Source organism: Elaeis guineensis, chromosome 6 (genome assembly GCF_000442705.2).
Source record: "Elaeis guineensis isolate ETL-2024a chromosome 6, EG11, whole genome shotgun sequence".
In the NCBI taxonomy this organism is placed as follows: domain Eukaryota; kingdom Viridiplantae; phylum Streptophyta; class Magnoliopsida; order Arecales; family Arecaceae; genus Elaeis; species Elaeis guineensis.
The window spans coordinates 129,410,634-129,430,434 of NC_025998.2; the positions used below are offsets into that span (position 1 = coordinate 129,410,634).

Sequence of the window (19,801 nt, forward strand, 5' to 3'; positions counted from 1 at the left end):
TCATGGGAAATATTCTCATTTTGGTTTCCATCATTCTCTTCCCCTCTTCATCCAGGAGAATCAAAAGAGATGCAGCAACTAAAAATAAGTGTTTACCAAAAAAAAAAAAAAAAAAAAAGTGTGCATCTGTTATCTAATATTTTTTGAATAGAGAATCTAATATACTCGACCGAAAAGATCCTCATTTAAAGGAGGCGGATCCGTGGACTCTCCAAAAGCACCGCCCCAGGCCATCACAATCCGCATGGCGAGAGCCATGACCATTGCACAGTTTTTTCTAATCTTTCCTGGGAAACAGGTTGACAAAAAGAACAACCTTGGATCCCGTTTTTCCAATCCGATGATCATAAAATTCCCGAATCGTAGGGCCGAGGCACCAAGCTTTCCTAACGTTAACACCATTCAGTGCAGATGTCCAAGGCGGAAAGGTCTCTCGAGGTCCCGGACTCTCCCTCCTCTCCGTCTCTCTCTCTCCCCCATCGACGAGAGGACATACTCCTCTCCCCCTCTTCGAAGAAACCCCAAGATCCCTTCTCCCTCCCACGAGAACTAGGGTTTCCCGATTCCTAGCTTGCTCTCTGGTTCGATTTCTTCGCCGGGAGATCTCTTTAACCGTGCCTCCTCGAGAAGCGGCTTTCTTGCGCTCTCCGTGGTCCCATTTCCTCCGCCCGAGCTCGGAGCGTTGCGGCTTTGTTGCATCTGTTCTGAGATCAGGAGTTGAGGGGAGGAGATGGGAGTCTCGCGCTGGGTTCTGTCGATCTGGGTGATCTTTAGTGGGTTCTTGCTATATGGGTCTTCTGAACCGGAGGATTTCCGGCGGGCGTAAGTGGGATTTTCTTGAAATTTGCATTGGAGTTCGTTAATTTTGTTAGCCATCCTTGTTTGTTTTGACGGTTTACTTTTTTGCGATATTATTGGCTGGAAAGATTAGTTTTCGCTGTCAGACACTTAATTTTTTTTGGCTTGATTTATATTTTCTTTTCTCTTTATCTTCTAATCTTTTTTCTTGTATCTGAGGTGAGGGAAGGGGGGGATTTAAATCGGTTAGTTTTCGTCGTATCTGATTGTGAATTTAGATTTGCGCAATTTGGCATCTGTCTTTTCCTGTGTTGTTTCTTTCGTTTCCTTTATTCGTTAGGAAACTAGTCAAAAAGTGATCTATTTAATTTGTTGAAAGCAGAATATTGTACTCATTACTTGGAGAGTTATAGAATTAAAGTTCATAACATTAAATGCCTGATGCTACTTGCTTTTGGATTGGTGGTCATTGGCTAGGGTCATTTGTGATATGAAGATATTGTGCAGAAGACTACTAGATAACCATGGATCTTAAAAAGCTCTCACTTGGAAGTTTATAAGAATTTGGAAGTAGTCCCATGACTGGACTGCATATCATCTTCACTTTTGAAACTCATAAAGTCCAAAAGAAATGTAAAGATGATCCAATTTTCAAATTTGTCACTGTTTGAAATTTGAATATTTCTTCCCTCTCAAGACAAGCTGTGATTAGTGAAATGTAATATGCACTGCATCTCTAAAAAAATGATTTGCAACAATATTATCTTCTTTCCATGCATTGTGCTATCTCTGCAAATGAGAACCAAATTCTGTGCCATGATTTTCTAATTGTATCACCAATGTTGAATCATCTATTGGCCTAACCAATTCGTCCTTCAATGATGACAGACCAAGCCAACTTGGACAAACAAGACTCTTTGCATCAACTAACTCCTCAATAAGCTCAATGCTTTTTCCAACAAGCAAACTTGCACAGATGATACCCCTTTTTGCACAATTGTATCCATTGGTGACCTAATACTTAGTCACTATATTCTCAGATTCCGAGCATCTCTGAGACACTTGTCTTGATATGCTTGTGCTTTTAAGAGAATATGAGACACTCTGATTGTGACTTGCATATTTCAGAAATACTACTTCAGAGTGCCCCTGCATGCGTTGTCTACTAACATTGCTAAAATCCTGCATATCCCTGAACTATATGATTGATTAATTTTTTGTTATTGTCACTTATGTCAATTCATTTGTAAAAAGCAAATTTCATTTTACACCTTGGTACCACATTGCTGATAACTGTTGCTGTTGAACTTTGAAGTCAAGAACTCTTTTGGTTGAATCCTAAACTAGAACTACTTTTTGTGGCCAATATGTATTGACTATGAGCTTTTATAGATTACCAATTTTGGAGCCAGATCCTGGTCATACTAAACTCCGTCTTGCAAGAGAGGGATTGGACGCAATTGAAAGAATTACAACCCCTATAGCAGCTGTTGCTGTAAGTTGTAACTTTAGCTTAAGTTCTCTTATTATTATATCTTAAACAGGGTTGCCGTTAGGCATTGCTTTTTAACAACACATTGTTTACATTACTTAACAACATTTGAATAATTTTAAACAGAAATCTAATAGTTTATTGCACTTTTCTGATGCCATTATCCGTTTATCATTTCTTGTAACGTTATTCCCTGCAAAAATGGGAGAACCTATCATCCATTGAAAATGAGAATGAAAGGAATCATATATTGCAGCTTTATTACTTTTGGCAGATCCCTTGACATTAAGTCAGTCCCAGATAGACGGGATAGGACTTGTGGGTTATGATAATGGTTGCATTTATGGCCTTATTCCAATATTTTCCATTGGTGATCAGAGGAAAAGAAAAACTGAAGAACCAAAATTTCATCATGCTTGGCATTGCATATTAAGTATTAGATTGATAAGGATGAATTCGCAAGGAAAATATTCTCACTTAATCATCTCTTAGATGTACTCTCTGAATCATCTCTTAAATGTCACCAGTGTCATCGGGTTTCTCTTTTCATGCGTTCTGATTGGGAGGTTAGATTTCCCAGGGTATCAAATGTATTTGTCCCCTAAGTTCCAGTGTTTACTGTTTTACCTAGTTTGAGTTGGTTTTTGTACACCATTGTGATTTCTGAATGCATGATTATAGACCAATGTCAATTGCCATGCTTCTGAAATACCCAATTCAGTGGCCAGCAAGAAGATGATGTCAGAAGACAGTTCCCCCTTTAGAGCATTATGGAAGTAGAGAGTAGGGCATATGGAGTCTTCTATGTATTAATGGTGACTTATTTTGTTTCCAGATGAAACTCAGGAACTTTGGCTGTGTTTTGATTTGGGTTTTGATAACCAAGTTCAAGAACAGCAAATATAAGCTGTCTGAGTTCCCAGACACAATTTGGACTGTTACAAGGGCTTGCGTTATTTGAAAATTTTTTATTAATAACAAATTTACTAGGAATTCTCTTCCAGCTAGATACCATGACCCATACTTCTATATCTGCTCCAATAACTATATAAAATATTCTCATCCAGCATAAAATAGTCAATGAGGTTTCAGAAGGAACCCAGTCAAACCACATCCAGTTGAACCTGTTTAAGTCCTAATAAATTATGGGCTATCGGGGTGGCTGTAAGGCCCAACAGACTTCAAGCTCAGGTACCTTTTACCACAATGCCTCTTCTTCCACATTTGACTTTTTTACTAAATCACACATGTACCAACATGACCAAAGAACATGGCCATTTATGGGAACCTTTTTTTTTTTTTCCCGAAGCTGGATTTGTGAGGCTGATCCAACTGAGCAGGTGTGGCTTAATTCTTATGGTTTCAGAAGGTAAATCCCTTGTTTTACCTTGTCACTAGGATAGTCACTAATCAGGTTATCCATCTTAACAAGGCACAGCAATTCCTTAGTAATTCTATTGGAACTCTTTGTTTCAACAAGTTGTTTCTCTTACCACTCTTGTTATATTAGCTGGTTCTCCTTACAAGACAGTGGGTAGTCCCAACTGCTGGATGTGCCATAGTTCCATAAGCCATCTGCTGTTTTCAGATTGGTAGTTTTTTGTCCTGGAATATTGATGATTTTACTATAAAGTTATTAGATGAATATCATTTTTTTTGTTAATGATTTGATGCTGCTGTAACAGTCTTGATGAGGTCCTAATCTTTGCATTTCGATTTGGTATGATTTTTGCTTCTTTATGGACCTTTCATTAGTTTTATTATATCAAATATTTCAACATTCACTTGCTGTAATTGTCATCTCAGGTTATTGGTCCATATCGATCAGGAAAATCCTTTCTTCTCAATCAACTTCTCTCGCTGCAATGTGATGAAGGTGCGCTTGCTGTCTTTATACGCTCCCTTTATGAACCTTAAATGACTAGTAAGGATGATAAATCTTTCATCTTTTAACCTAATAGATTTTTACATGCAGGTTTTGGTGTTGGACATATGCGTGACACAAAGACAAAAGGTTAAATGATATTTATAATTTTTAATGATTTCCACATATTTGAAGCTATTTCTTGGAGCATTCATGAATATTATGTCTTGTTAATGTTTCTTGTTCTGTAACAAACATAAATTATTTTTTATTATTTGTGATGCAGGCATATGGGTTTGGGGTACCCCGGTTGAAGTGGTTATCGATGGAACAAAGGTGTCAGTGCTGTACCTTGATACTGAAGGATTTGAAAGTGTTGGGAAATCGAATGTATATGATGATAGGTGATGCTCTGATATTAGATCTTTGTTGATACTGGTTATGTGGATTTTGCGTAGGTGCATGTGGTTAATCCAATTTGTGTTCTGTGCATTGAAGGATCTTTGCCTTGGCAACAGTTATGAGTTCTGTGCTTATCTACAATCTGCCTGAGACGGTTTGTTCTCTATCTGGCCAAAATTTGTTGGCCTATAATGGGCATTTAGTAACTTCCAAAATTTTAATTTTAGTTTGAAAGTTAGTCTCAGTCTCTTTTTTGTTGTTGATTTATGTTGTAGATTCGTGAGGCTGACATATCTCGTCTGTCATTTGCTGTTGAAATTGCAGAAGAATTCTATGGAAGGTCTGTTTGTGAGTTCTTTTCCGAAGAGTTTAGTTACAACCTTTTGTTTTATTATTTTGTTCTAACCAGTTTCCTGACTCTGTGCTGCCTTCAAATGCCGATAGGGTTAAGGTAACCTACCAAACTCACTCATACTTAAGTGCATATTATGTATAAATAATTATATACTTGAAACACTTGGTTGTTTGTATAGGGACAGGATGTTGCATTTGAGCCTGCTAAGCTCTTATGGCTTATCCAGCGAGATTTCCTCCGTAAGTCAAGGGTTTCTTTTCCATGGAAGTGATTCTTTCTGCTAAACTGCTTTCTTATTTGTTCATATTTAGGTTTGCATATCTTTCATATAGTAGAATCTGTTATATCTGAGTCAATGATTTGTACTACTTTTAGAGTTTAATCTGATTCAGATCACCATCAAGGGAAGGATCACACATTGTAATTAAATCATTAATGATCTTCTTTTCTGGACTTCTTAGTAGCTGATGCTTATTTGGAAGTCAAGCAATCTGTATTGGTTTGACTTTATCTGTTCTTTCTTCAATACGATGTGAGATGCTACAGTCCTCATAAAAGACCTTGAGGCTGTTAGGAAAAATTAAGATTAATGTGCAATGGAAAAATAATAATTAATAATAACTTTTTGATTAAACATGTGAGATTTCATCTTGAAACAATATGAAGACCTGGATGCCTCATAGTTTTAAGATTAAGATTAAAACAGAAAGTGAGATCAAAATCATCACCTTTATCGGGTAGATTTTCATCATAATCTGATAATCGTGGATGTTTTCATGGTCTTTTTAAAGCCGCACAAACGTACGGCCTCTACAAGTATCCACATAAGATTTTGATCTGATCAATTATTTGTGATCTCACCTGGGTGCCAGCTTCCTTGCAGAGATCCCTCATATGATGGTGAATTTCTTTTCTTTTAGTCCTTATTGCTGAAAATTCTTTTCAAGGATTTTAGCTTCTCTTCTCACTGTGAGATTGCATGCCATAGCCCCCTTAGTGCGAGAGACTCTTCTTTTGGTGTCCACACCTTTTTGGGCATCCAACTCTTAGGTGCATGAGTCTTCTTTTCCGTGAGATATGGGGCGTCCACCTTCTAAAGGTGTGAAGCTCTTTTTGAAGTGAAATATCTGGAGGCTCTACTACTCTTTAGGCATCAAGCGGTTTATAACATGAACTCTTTCATGTCAAGTCCTAGGGCATCAAGTCTTTGACATGTCAAATTCTATGACCCATCAAACCTTAGGTAAGGACTCTTGGGCGTGCGTGAGGAAGCCTTGGGCTGCAGCAACTCTTGGGTATAAGGCTTCCTAAGTGGTGTGAGGCTTCTTAAGTAGCGTGAAACTCCTTTCATGCAAAGACTTGTTAGGGCGCACCTCTCCTTTTGGGTGTGAAAACATTTTTCTCGTGAAGAGGAGGCGTGAAGGAGTCTTGGGCATGAAGGACTCTTCAAGGAGGCATGAGGCGTTAATTCCTTTGGAGCATAAACTCCCTTTTGGCATCAACTCTTTGACGGAAGAGTTTGTTGGGCGCACCAACTCTTTGGCATCCTCACTTGGACGCGTTAACTCTTTGACGTGTTAAACCTAAGTGTCCAAACTTTTTGAACGTGAGAATCCAATTTAATTTGACTCAAACTTAAACTGAATCCAATCAAATTAAATCCAACCATCTGATCGATCATAACGTATTATGTCTGTAATCTCATACGTTCTATTATGTCTGGTAGTGAGATATATTATAATCTTTATCCACAATATCATTGAAATTCTTTTCAATGGGTCGGAATAATTTCAACTTGTCCCAGTAAGAATTATCGACTATCAAGATAATTCTCGTGGATCCCACAATCCATTAGTGACATCTAGCAGCATGTAGTGTCAATCTAACAGAACAGAATTGAATGAATCTTTAGGTGCAGTTAACACGGGATACAGTCCTTCTATCATGAGTCCTAAATAGACGAAGGTTATGAAATTACTTGTCAAACTCCATCATTTGTCATATATTAATTTGTTCGACTCGAGTTTCTGATGTAAAAATGGCAGAATTTCTTTTTCACTATTTATACTGTCTTGGTCAAGATCTTTCGAACTTAGTCTCATAAATCACATAGGACCAACTCACTTATCTATCAAGGATGATAGATTCCATATAGATATACATCCTATTCCTACAATGAACCTATTGCAGCCAACATGCACTGCAAGGATTCATATGACTAGGGATCAAGTGTATGTACGGTCAACCTATGGTAATCTCATTGTGAATAACTAAGGCATTGTTGGTCAAAGGATTAGTCATATTACTGCAATATTGAGTAAATCACGGACAAGTGAGTAGACATCCAAGTGACTTCTCGTATCGCTCATACTCGATACCTTTGTTCACTAACAACCACCTGCACTCTCGCTTCAATATCTCCACACTATAGACTCGAGAATCGTCTACTTTAAAACGAAACTGATTCGTGCACCAATCTCATCTGAACAATCATTGTTCCTGTGATAATCCATTGATCAGAAATATTTAGGAATTAATCATCAACGACACATCTTAAATTCTCAATTTTTGAGAATACGTGTCATCTTATTAATTCCTTAGACAATTCATGGACACATATACAACATAAATGGAATTAAAAGCCCAATTTTATTAATATAAAAAAAAATCAAGCATAAAACTCATGAAAACATATTTCAAGCATAAGGAATTAGCAACCATTCAAGCATATTTCATGATGTTGTATATATGATCCTTTAAAAGGACAAGAATATATTGATTTATGAACTGCTGTGCCTGATAAACTTTTTAAATATAAATAAGGGAAAAAACATATAGAGAACAAAAAATGTATAGAATATAGATAAGATGGAGGATGAAACATACATTATAGAGAGATGAAATGAAAGGAATGGGGGAGGGTGTGAGCGGGGGATTTTAACAAAATAAACAGTCCGTGCATTATCTGGACCCTTTATTTGGAAGGAAACAACTATGAGGGCCATACGGACTTAATACTCTGCATTAATGATCAAGGTGAGTGTATCTACATATTCAACCACCTAGCTGTATAATATGGGTATAATTGTGTTGTATAATTTTTAGCAAGCTCCATAAATCTAACCAACCAGTAGACAAAATCTATTTATCTCTTTTTCTTAAAATTGCTGATCAGCAAGATGATTTGCTTTCAAAATCGTATTATACTCATAACATTTTTCTGGACATGTTTGAATATGACATTTAAATATCATTTTGAAGCCATCCAACGGGAAGTACATCATGGAAATATGGTTGCTATGTGTAAGTTTCAGAAAATCAGGCCTCCTATTAAATGGGGTTCTTTCTGGTTCAATTTTGAGATGTTTTTACACCCCTGGTCCTTATTGGATGAATTGCTCTGTTGCTCTTCTTAATATGTTTCAATGCAATGGCATGTAGCTTATATTGTCAAAGTTGTGCAACTCACTCAGCAAATTCTGGCTCTGATGATACAGAAGGAAAATCTGTTCAAGAAATGGTGAATGAAGCTCTTCAACAGGTCCCTAATAATAATGGTTAGTTTTTGCTATCTCCTACTTTGTGAGCATTTTATTTCTGTGGATATATTATGAACTTACATCAATTATTGATATTGCATTTTACTTGTAATTGCAGGAGACAAAAACATTGATCAGGTATGCTATTACCCTGAACTGTCATGTTGTTGACTGAACAATGCTCAGATGTTATATTTTTCATTTTTATGTTAAATTAGGTAAATCAAATTCGAGAGTCGCTGGCGATTATGGGTAATAATAGTACAGCCTTTAGCTTACCACAGGTATGTTTTTCTTATTTCTATTTTTCTAATTCTCTGCAGTGTCTTATTTATGTATTTTAAGATTCATAAATTTATGAAAAAGCTTTTTTCTAGTGTGCTGGTATGATGCAGGTATTTGTTGTTTGAAATGTTTTGAAGTTCATAGAGATTGGGTATAGTTTATACTATGTATATAAAAAAAATTAGATACCTCAGTTATTTGATGATGCTGTAAATCCATGTTCTTTTTGGACTTCCCTAATAACCAGCTTCTTTTGATGTTCTGATCATTCTTGTACATTTTCATGCTGATATATCTTCATTTTAGAATTGATAGGCACACCATGTTGGTTGTTGAAATTATGCTGGAAAATTTTGACGTATGACTACTAAGAATCCTTCAAATTTTCAATCAATTCTGATATGTAATTTACATGCACTATGAGATTGCTGCTACATTGGATGGTAGTCTACATTGCCCCCCAACAAATACTGCAAGGATCACTTTCTAGTATCTAAATTCCGCACAAACAAATATAGTATAATGTATCAGCAAGCTGTCAACATTGCTAAGAGGGTTTTGCTATGGTCTCCAATAAAATCTGTGCAATATTTTCATCCGACCATCCCAAGATGAACAGCCAGTCCATACGATGACAGGTGACAGCTGGTTTCATTTCTAGCATACAGTGGCAAGTTAAAAATATTTTGGGGTTCTGAGGGCAAAAAAATTGTCTTGCCAAAGACCAGGTCAAATGGTGCAGTTTCACTTATAAATAACAGAGAAATCATGCCTCAATATGAGTTAATGGGTTTAGATGAGTTTCCTCTCTTTCCCCATTCTATGGTCCTCTAAGTCCATGGCCATGCTTGTAGCTCCTCTATCCTACTGCTTTGCCACCATCCCTCAAACCTATCACCTAATGCGGCTGCACATTGCCTTTGCTGGTGGAGGCTGGTGCAAGAGGTGGTCCCAGTGTTTATAAAGGCCTTGAGCAGTGGGTGAAGTTGTGGGAGGGGGTGGCAGTGGAGGCGTGGGGGTTGCTGCTTTGCTGGAGGAGGGAAGGCTGGTACTAGGTAGAGGAATAGGCGAAGGTAGGCCTAGAAGGGGGAAAGTGAGGGAGAGAGGGGAGGGGGAGGCATGAGGAACATCACTGAAAAATTGTTGGCGCTATCAAAAGAAAAAAAGGAAGGGGTGTCTGATGAGATGGAGGACACTTGAGAGAGAGAGAGAGAGAGAGAGAGAGAGAGAGAGATGCAGATTCTACGGCACAGTTTTTACTTTCTATAGAAAAATAAATTAAAAAAAAGCAACCAGTTGCCTGTTGATTTCCCATAACACCCCTCATCCACCAAAGTTGAAGTCTATTTTTCCAAATTATTAACATATAGTAAAATAGTATAACCATAGTTAATCCCTTTTTAAGAAATATTTTTGCCTACAACCCTTATTCAACTTCCAATGAATTTATTAACTGATGGTGATAGGAGATCATGCCATGATGCATCAGAGGGCTTCAGGACTTAGAAGTTCTCCTAGAGTAGTTTGTTGTCAGTTCATTGTATTTTCCTTTGTTTCTGTATAATTTAAGTTTTTAGTGGATCATTTAAAATCAAGGATTGAGATTAAATAATCTCATATTTTATTTGATAGATTTAGGAACCAAGTTACTGTAGTGATTCTGTTGATGATATTATTCATGCTACAGTATCTGTGAATGGTAACCATGCAATGTGGGGTTATCTTTAGGAGTCAAAATGTAGTTAGGTTTTTTCTGTTGTATAAAAAATCTCCAGGAGTTGTATGAGCTTTATGTTTTGATGATTAAATAAAGATGGTCTTCTTGTGGAAAAAAAAAAAACTATCTTTTTTGCAATTCAATCCCTGCATGAGGCATTAATCTGGTATGAGACAAGTCCGTAGGTGTGATTCCTAGTCTTTTACCTTTTTTTTCATTCTTTTCATGATAAACATCTGGTTCTTTTCTTTTTCCTGTAGAAACCTCCCTACTTAAATCAATCATTCAACAGCTCTTTAAATCCTTCTGTTCTTTTTTAGATATCTGTCCGTTTGTTAAACCCTAGTGTCATAATCTCTAGGTTCGTTGCCACATCCGTTATCAGTTTTGTGTTAACAGAAGTTTTGGTCAAAAAAGTCAGGTCTGGTCCCAAGTGTTCCAGCAATCTATAGGTTTTATTCCTCTCCTAAACCCTAATAGGTCCTCTCCCCTCGAATGTCCTACATCAGTTTGGTATGAGTTTAGGTTACCCACCATGTATGCTTGTCAAGGATGGTCTTGATATTGTAGTGCACAGAACAAAGTGAAGACTTACTGATTAATATACGCAACAAGCTTGATATGATGGTTAAGTCTGTCGAAGGTTGTAATTATAGTTATTGAAGATAAAGTTCTGCATATCAAAGGCAAAGCATCGCAATACCGACAACTTGAAGATAGCAAAATATCACATCACAAACAGCCCAATGACATTCCTGAGCACATGGTGAAGTCACAAGGAGGAAAACAGCATCATCTTCATCCTCCATGATATCTTATTTGCACCAGGTTGAAGCAAATATCATCAAGAAGAATCTCACATTTGTTCCAGGGAGACAAGATTGGAGCAAGGAGACACGATGGTAGGGTTTGCGTTCTATTGCAATCAAGAAAACAACTCGGGGAACTCAGAAAAAACCTAAAATTGTGCTTGAAGTTGAGACAACCATGGCAAGATCTATCAAAGGTTGACAAAGTTGCTGTTCTAGTGGCCAGTTCTAATGTCTCGAGGATTATGCAGACAGAGTGATTCCTAATGCTGATCCATCACAAACAGTTTATCAGATGCTAAATTTTCTAAAGAAGTTGGAACCTTGCTCCTCAGGATACCTCAAAATTCAAAGAACCAGTTGGTGGACAAGATTCATTGAAGTTTAAAGAAAGTCTCCCATTAAAAGAAATACATGTTGATAATGCTTTTGTTGTGCAAGGCAACATCATGATGGGCAAAGCTGACTTGGAAACCACTGACTTGATGGGATCACACATCAAGTGGTTTTCAAAACTTGTTCAAGTATCATGCAACAACATCCATTGGTAAGCATTCATCATCAGTTAGGCATCAGATTGAAGATCAATCAATGGATTTTTGACTTAAAGAACTTGAGGCAGTTCCTGTGCAGCGGAAACATATGATGGAGATTGAAAATCATGCCACAATGCATCAAAGAGCTGGAAGGACTTATAGGTTTATCCTAGAGTTGTTTTGTTGTCAATCCATTGTATCTTCCTTCGTTTCTGTTTAATTTTAGTTTTTTGTTTCTGTTTAATTTTGGTTTTTTGTGAATCATTTGAAATCAAGGACTTTGATTAACTGTCTCATATTTTATTTGATAACTTTAGGAGACGAGTTACTGTAGCGGTACTGTTTATGGCATTACTCATGCTACATAGATATGAACAGTAACCGTGCGGTATGTTGGTATCCTAGGGAGTCAAAGTCTAGTTGGGGTTTTTCTATTATATTAAAAGTTCAAGGGGTTCTACGGGCTTTATGTCTGGATTATTACATACAGATGAAGTCTTCTTGGGGGAAAATTATCACTGTTGCCTGAGGCATGGCTCTGGTGGGCGACCACTCTCTAGGAATGATTCCTAGGTTTCGGAGAGACTTCAGTGTTGTATTTTACCTTTCTTTTCATTCTTTTCATAGTAATCTATATTTTTTTTACTTTTTATTAATTTTCCTTAACATCTGGTCCTTTTCCTTGTTTTTTCCTTGTATTGATCCCAAATTTTTCTATTTGTATCTAAACGTCCTATCACCCAGTTATAAACCTCACTACTCAGATCAATCATTCAACATCCCTTTAAAACCTTTATTTGCTTATTTAGATTTCTGTCCATTAGATAAACCCTAGTTTCATAATCTCTGTTTGTTGCTACATGCATTATCAGTTTTGTGTTGAAATTCTAGCTTTAACAGTTCAGTTTTGATCAAACTCATCTGGTCCCAAAAATTCCTGCAACCTGGAGGCTCTAGTCTGCTCCTAAACCCTACTAGGTCCTACATCATTAACCTGTTGCATGATATATTCGTAAAATTTTAACAATTTGTAAAGATTGACATAACTAGTCAGGCTCCCTAACCTTCTGTGTGCCTTTTCTGCTTAATGGTTCTGTATGGAAAAAACATGCCTAAATCCAGTGACCAGTAAGGTGACATGGCCTTTTCTCCATTTTTAGATAATTGTATTTGATTTTACATTCTAATTGAATTATTTTGACTTGTAGATAGTCATTGCATTATCTATTTGCACCATATGTAGAGGACTGATATACAAGGTCTTGGGACTCCAGGCATGCATAAGTGTAGGATATCTTGGATAAGGACTGATTTCTTAGGTAGCCTTAAGAAATCTTTAATAAAGATTTGAATAAGGGATTTGGGGGAAAAAGAAAAGCTTACTTCGACTGTGGATGTTAATTGGATTCGTGTTGAAAAATGCCTTGCAAATCCGAGGAACAGTAGGTCATGGATGCACCTCGCAGAGCATCCATCCATGCCCTCCCCCCTGCACCCTCCCCAATAAAAAATAAAAAAAAGGATAGAAGCATGTAAACATGTGATAAGACACTTTGTCAACTGTGGTTCCCAAGCTGTGGAACAAACCCCTAATACATGATCCGAGATTAGTGTATAACTGGAAATATGTCTGTATCATGAAATGCATATAGAATTTATGTGTTACATAAGTTGGTATTAATCGATATTCTGCCACATTTATTGATGTTGATATCCCATGGCACTCATGTCATGTCTCAAAATTCTTATAACCAAGTGGTTGAAATTTGTGGCAGCCTCATCTTCAAAGAACAAAGCTTTGTGAATTGAAGGATGGTGAACTTGAGCCAATGTATGTAAAGAAGAGGGAGCAGTTGAAACAACTTGTCACATCCATTATACGTCCAAAAATTGTGCAGGGTAAACATCTGAGCGGAAAGGAGTTCGTGTCTTTTCTAGAACAGGTATTGTTTTCTTGAAACTTGCGCTTATTACTAAATCTCCTGTTTATATAACAATTATGATTAAATATGTACAGTCATAAACTTCCATAACAGAAAAATATAGGCTCAAACAAACATATAGCTTAAAATTGTTTTGTGTTATTTTGCAATTGCTTTTGTTGTCATTTCAGATTCTTGAAGCCTTGAACGAAGGAGAAATTCCATCAACAGGTTCTCTTGTTGAGGTTTTTAACAAGGCGATTCTTGAACGTTGCTTGAAGCTGTACAGCCAACGGATGGAGAGGTTTGGTTTACCTGTACCAGAGGACACATTACAGCAGGCTCATGATGAGTCAGAAAAGGAAGCAAGAAAACTCTTTGATGAACAGCATTTCGGTCGCTATCATGCTCAACAATCTGTCCTAAAACTTAAAGATGAGATAGAGAAGGTGCACTCGGGTACTTTATGTCAAGCATAATATGGTTAAGCAGATTTATATATGAGACAAATCAGTAGTTTCTTTTTCTGCATAAGCCTAGGATAGCACCTTTTCTTCTATGGAAAGCTTCATAGTTCATACTCACATTTTTGATAACTTGATATATCTTTGGTATTTAATTTGTGAATATAAATTGCTCTATATCTAAATCTCCAAACTTCTAGATGTGTATGGAACTATTTGATATTGGGTCTCGGTGTCTTTATTTCTGCTTTTATTTGAACCATAGGCTTGCATCTGTTTATCTTTGTTACTATATTCATGAAAGCTTGTGCTTGTGGTAATCTCACATGCAGGTCTATAGAAATTTCCTTTTGGCAAATGAATACCAGTCATCAAAATTGTGTGAGACCTTGTACACAAAATGTGAGGATCTAATGGATGAGCTTCAAGTCTTGAGACTTCCTTCTATGGCAAAATTTAATGCTGGTTTTCTTCAATGCAATCGAAGTTTTGAAAAAGACTGTGTTGGGCCTTCAAAGGAAGCTTATGAGAAGAGGATTGTGAAGGTTGGATTTCCCTCTCCAATTTCCTGTGTTCACACCATCTTGTCATTTTTCCTATAAACAGCTGTTAAACAAGCAGAATGGAAGTATGGTTTGTACCAATGGTATGCATCAAGGCGATGTAAGACAACTCAAGGGCAACTGTTTTTTCTATCAGAAACAAGAGGAAACTATTCTCAAGGTTTAGAAAGCATATAAAGGAACCTATCTATCAGATATTTAATGGAAATTGAAAAATCAAACCAGAATAAGAATTTATATAGTCAACTATATATTTTTCCCTAACAAAAAAATCATATGGTTTTGTCTTCTTGGCCTTAAACATTGCATAAAACTGCATGAAATGAGATCTTCAAATACACCAGAGCAGTCTTTTTCATGCCATGTAGTTTCTGATTTTTATGAAATGTGTTGATATGTAATTTAAGATGTCAAGCTCAATGTATTAATGAAAATGTTTGAGAAAAAAATGAGTTTTTCCTGTCCAATGCTTGAGCTTCATCTCTGTATCTAACTGTCTATGCATGTCCTAGATGCTTTGAGTCTTTTAGCATCCGTTTCATGGGTTACATACATCTAATTGTGAAATTATGCATGCTTTCAGATGCTCGGGAAGTCCCGTTCTCTTTTCATCAAGGATTACAATAACAGACTTTTTAATTGGTTGGTGGCTTTCTCCCTCGTTATGGTTGTAGTGGGTCGGTTTGTCATCAAGTTCATTTTGCTAGAGATTGGTGCATGGATGATGTTTATTTTCTTGGAGACGTATACAAGAATGTTCTGGTCGGCAGAGTCATTGTACTATAATCCTGCTTGGCATTTTATTGTGGCTACTTGGGAAACTATAGTTTATAGCCCTCTTCTTGATTTGGATAGGTACGATTTCTCCATAAATAGTTTATTCTAATTTATTTCCACACAGAAATATGCATCATAATGCTTTTTTTTATTTTACTAAGATAAGCTTCCCATGATGTAATTTAGTGCATTTTTGCTTCAACCTTCTCTAATGTTGTCTTGACTGTGGCAGATGGGCAATTCCCATTGGAATTCTCCTAATTATTCTGCTTCTGTACTGGCGGTGTTGTGGGAGGAGACATGGTGCTCGTTCCCTATTACCGCTGTATAATAACCCTCGTAAAGGTGGCCGCAATCGCCCAAGATCAGACTGAAGACAGCCTGGAGGAAGTTTGCATCATTCAGCTTCCTTGCCCATATGATGATCATCCATATGGTTGGATGGGCCTTATTTTCGTGGCCCGCAAATTGGTTCAGATCATTCAACTATTATGACAGAGATGAGAGTATCATGCATGGGACAAATAGCTACGAGCATTTGTTATGTTTTTTTATCTGAAATACACATATTGCTTTACAAATGTCTTGTATACTTCATATTCTTTGTTACAATTCAAGTTTCTGAAACTGTCAATATTTATCAATATTAAAATGGTCTGTATTTTACATTCTCTATTCATCAAATATCTCAAATTTGCTGCGAGGTTTTTGGACTCGCATGGGCAGCCTTCTATTTATTACTCTCAAAAATCACGTATGTGTGTCTGGACATCAAAGCAAAGGATGAGTATTGCTGTTTAGTTGACAGCTGATGTCAAAATAAGAGGCTCAAACCAGAAAACCTTGAGACGGGAAAAGGCATTTGTTGGCTCTGGCTTCTCATACTTGCTATTTATATATGCTCTTCTAAGTCTGAAACCCTCCATACCTACTTTGTATGCAGCCTAGGCTCATAATGCTCTATCAAAGAACCTAGTAGAACAATGCGCCGGAATTTTCCAGTGAGCTCTTATGGTTCCTTTCGGTAGCCTTAACTCCAAGTTGCCACATGTTGCTGAAGCTAATCTTGATTGCCGACCGGTTGAATAGCAACCTTCTCTCTTATGAAGGTCATGCGGTCTGTGCCTGTCCTGGTGTGATTCTATCATCCTGTTTAATGTCAAAATTTTTCATGGCAAATCTGGCTTGTCCTGGATCAATTCAATATAAGCTGCTTTAAGTTGTCTATCCAAGCTTTTCTCGTTGGCAGAATTATAAAACTTTAGACACAAAGGTGCTAGCTTGCTAAGCTGGTGAAGACTTTTGGTACAATTATCAAAGATGGGTTCAAATCAAATGTTCACCAGGATTTGGATGGTTGTGCATGGGAAGAGGTATCCCTTGTGTAGTTCATTGCTTGTAACCTTCTTCTAAAATAATAATGTAAGAAAACTTAAATTATTACATGTCCATTAAAAAAAGAAAAAACTTGCATTTCTCCTGACACCTGTAACTCTTTTATCAGATGTACCATCTCATGTTTTAGCCTCGAGCGTCATCAAAACATTAAGATCTCACGGACATGAATAAATATAAGATCAATTATCCGTCTATAGATGGCTCTGGCAGGTACAACTAAGCATTGCACTGTCACTCCTTTTACAATGCTGTCTGGTCCCTGTGGAAATAATTCTCTAGTTTCCCCTGTTCCAAGAAAATATTATATTAGGAGAAGAATTGGTCATTCTTAAAATTTGCATTGGTGTAAGATCGCTTGATCCCAGTCTGAAATATCTTTCAAATTATGTTTGATCTTGGATAGCTTTGAAAAGGATAGCAAAAAAAAAACACCGTCCATTTTTTTCCCCTTTGCTTCTGTAATAAGCAGCAACAAGATGGTCGTACTCATTAAAGTTATATCTCACGAATGCTAAGAAATTACTTGTTATCAGAGGTGCCCCTCATTAAAGAATTTATATAACCACTCTTTTACACAAAATATGAACAGAGACGCATGGTGAACCGTTAAAATCAAAGAAGAAAATCCTGCGGTGGATCTTAAATTCGAACCGAGATCTTTTTTTCAAAACACTACTGGCTATGTTCCCAAATAGCTAAAATCGAAGTATCCGATACTTCATTTATTCAATTCTATTCTTAATTTTCACGTCCACATCTTCTACAAGCGAACAAATAACGAGACTTATTCATCTGCCACAGCTGAAATTTTGTTCTTTGACAAAGCTTTAGGGGCGGTCGCCAACAAAGTTTGCGCTTCCTTCTCGTAGCGGAAGCCATTCTTCTTGGAGTCATCTGCAGACCAAATAAAGATCCCATGAAGCTTCCCCTGCTTCTTTAGAGTGTTGCATGCACGGAAGAACCCGTTTTGTGGCGATAACCCTCCGCCAGCACCGGTGGTAAAACTCACCAATATTTTCCCTCCGTTATAGTTGGAGCTCTGTTGCGCGAAATGGCTCAGAAACTGAGATACCGTGGTGCTTGCATCGTAGGCATAGAATTGGAAGTTGACATAGTCTATAACACGCCCATATTTCCTCCACAGAGCCAAGTAGTGGCTCTGGACTTGCGCGTCATCGAAAGGAGCTATCGAAGCAAAGGAGATGACACCACTGTTCTTTAGCCTCGTCAACAAGCGCCCATGCATTCGGCGAAGGTATTGGGATCAGCATGGAATTGCTCGTAGTCGATATCAATACCATTCAAGTGGTATTGCTTGATGATTCTCGTGAGCGAATCGACGGCGTTATTGACCCAAGAATCTATCGAAGAAGGCTGGAAGTAGACCGGCTGATTGCCGACCGTGGCTCCACCAAGGCTGAGTGCAACCTTAACATTGCCATGTCTCTGCTTAATGGCAGCTACCTGCGAGGGGGAGAGGTTGACGGAGTCCCAGAAGACGTTGAAACGACCGTTAGTAGGAGTGGGGGAGTTAGAGGAGGTGGTGTAGTCTATGGCGAAGGAGAGGATAAAGTGGAAGTCGACGCCGGGGTTGATGGGGACATCAGAGAACCTGACGCCTTTGAACTCGGCCCCAATGTATTCAGTGAAAAGATTGGAGTTAGAAGCTGATGCTGGTGAGAGAAGGAGGAGGAGGGCTTGGAGGAGGAGGAGGAGGGAAGAGAGGAGGTATGAGGAAGCCATTTGATGATAATTGTGTTCTTCTGTTTGGTGAGGAATGGACTTGGGGATTGTTCTATTTTATAGACTTTTGAGTGGGGGGTAGATGGGTCGAGGATGGGGACAGTAGGAAGAAGAGGGGATGGGGCGTGTGAAGCTGGATGTTATTTTAAAGGAAAAATGGTGTTGACTGATTCAATTCTAGCTCGGGTAGTTTCTTTCCTAGCAGCCTTTAATTTGTTGAATAGTCCACATATACCACAGAATAACTATGGAAGATGAGGACTGGCAAATGGAGTTGGACTGCACCGGTGAAGCTTTTGGTTAATTTGCAGCAGTCTCGTATTCTATCGACTCCATTCCTGCAAGAATCTAACTCCAAAATTATATTATTTCGGTACATATTCTATAGCAAATTGCAGCAGGAGATGTGCACAGCCTGTGGTTTGTCACATGGCAGACATGTCAATCGCAAATTGGGTGAGATCCAATTTTGGATCCAAATATTTAGATTTAATAAATTAAACCTGAATTTTTATCTAATATTTGCTCAGTCTACTTAGATTCTTGCTCTACCTGGCCCACTTCCCCACTTAGAAGGAGAACTTAGGGATCTGAGACCATGTTGGGACCACAAGAAGGCATGATCAGATAAACTTAGGATAATAGAAATCACTTATAGACCGTTTTTTTTTTTTTGCTCCCCGCACGAGAAGGGAGATGGTTTTGAAAACAAAACTTGGTGTCCCAAGAAACCTACGCCATAGTCATCGGAGCTTAGCACCCGGGCGAGTGAAAATTGGATCATGTCTCCGTTTGGAAAGAAATCTCTTAAGATTGGATCATGTCTCCGTTTGGAAAGAAGGCTCTTAAGGTGGGATTATATCTCCATTTCCAGAGAAAGTCTCCATTTTTGCTCGGTCTGGAGAGCCTATGGAGTACAACAATAAGGGCCAGTTGGAGTAGCTCATTCTTCTGGAAAGAGATATGTTTGCGAGCCCTAATATGATCTCACAGACAAGATGGCTTGTAGGAGATAGCCAATCTGTGAATTTTCTATTGGACTCATGGATTGCTGACCTGTCATTGAGCCGATGGCCAACATTTATTCACTCTAAGATAGCAGACTCCTTGAGGGTTTGCGATCTTCTTTATCCAGAT

General features: G+C 37.8%; 2 protein-coding genes across 2 annotated transcripts; one reads left to right on the forward strand and one right to left on the reverse strand.

Annotated features, from left to right (window-relative positions):
• Window positions 1-216: 216 nt before the first annotated feature.
• On the forward strand, window positions 217-16,258 carry LOC105046572 (uncharacterized). Its single transcript, XM_010925192.4, has 17 exons — window positions 217-822; window positions 2,191-2,293; window positions 4,097-4,166; window positions 4,266-4,304; window positions 4,441-4,558; window positions 4,653-4,710; window positions 4,832-4,896; window positions 5,001-5,007; window positions 5,090-5,150; window positions 8,409-8,468; window positions 8,569-8,588; window positions 8,669-8,734; window positions 13,573-13,740; window positions 13,911-14,168; window positions 14,516-14,728; window positions 15,330-15,601; window positions 15,756-16,258. The coding sequence occupies exons 1-17, from the start codon at window positions 731-733 to the stop codon at window positions 15,895-15,897; spliced, it is 1,812 nt and encodes a 603-aa protein (XP_010923494.1). The 5' UTR covers window positions 217-730; the 3' UTR covers window positions 15,898-16,258.
• Window positions 16,259-17,554: 1,296 nt separating this feature from the next.
• LOC105046571 (chitinase 2) lies at window positions 17,555-18,741 on the reverse strand. Its single transcript, XM_010925191.4, is given in 2 exon segments — window positions 17,555-18,163; window positions 18,166-18,741. Coding segments are annotated over 2 exon segments (957 nt in total). The 5' UTR covers window positions 18,665-18,741; the 3' UTR covers window positions 17,555-17,705.
• Window positions 18,742-19,801: the final 1,060 nt, after the last annotated feature.

What these genes read in the sequence shown, in the direction of transcription:
- LOC105046572 (XM_010925192.4), top strand. Translation starts at nt 731, where the DNA reads ATGGGAGTCTCGCGCTGGGTTCTGTCGATCTGGGTGATCTTTAGTGGG. An exon ending in CCGGAGGATTTCCGGCGGGC is followed by an intron (nt 823 to 2,190) that starts GTAAGTGGGATT and finishes GAGCTTTTATAG; the next exon opens with ATTACCAATTTTGGAGCCAG. An exon ending in CTCGCTGCAATGTGATGAAG is followed by an intron (nt 4,167 to 4,265) that starts GTGCGCTTGCTG and finishes TTTTACATGCAG; the next exon opens with GTTTTGGTGTTGGACATATG.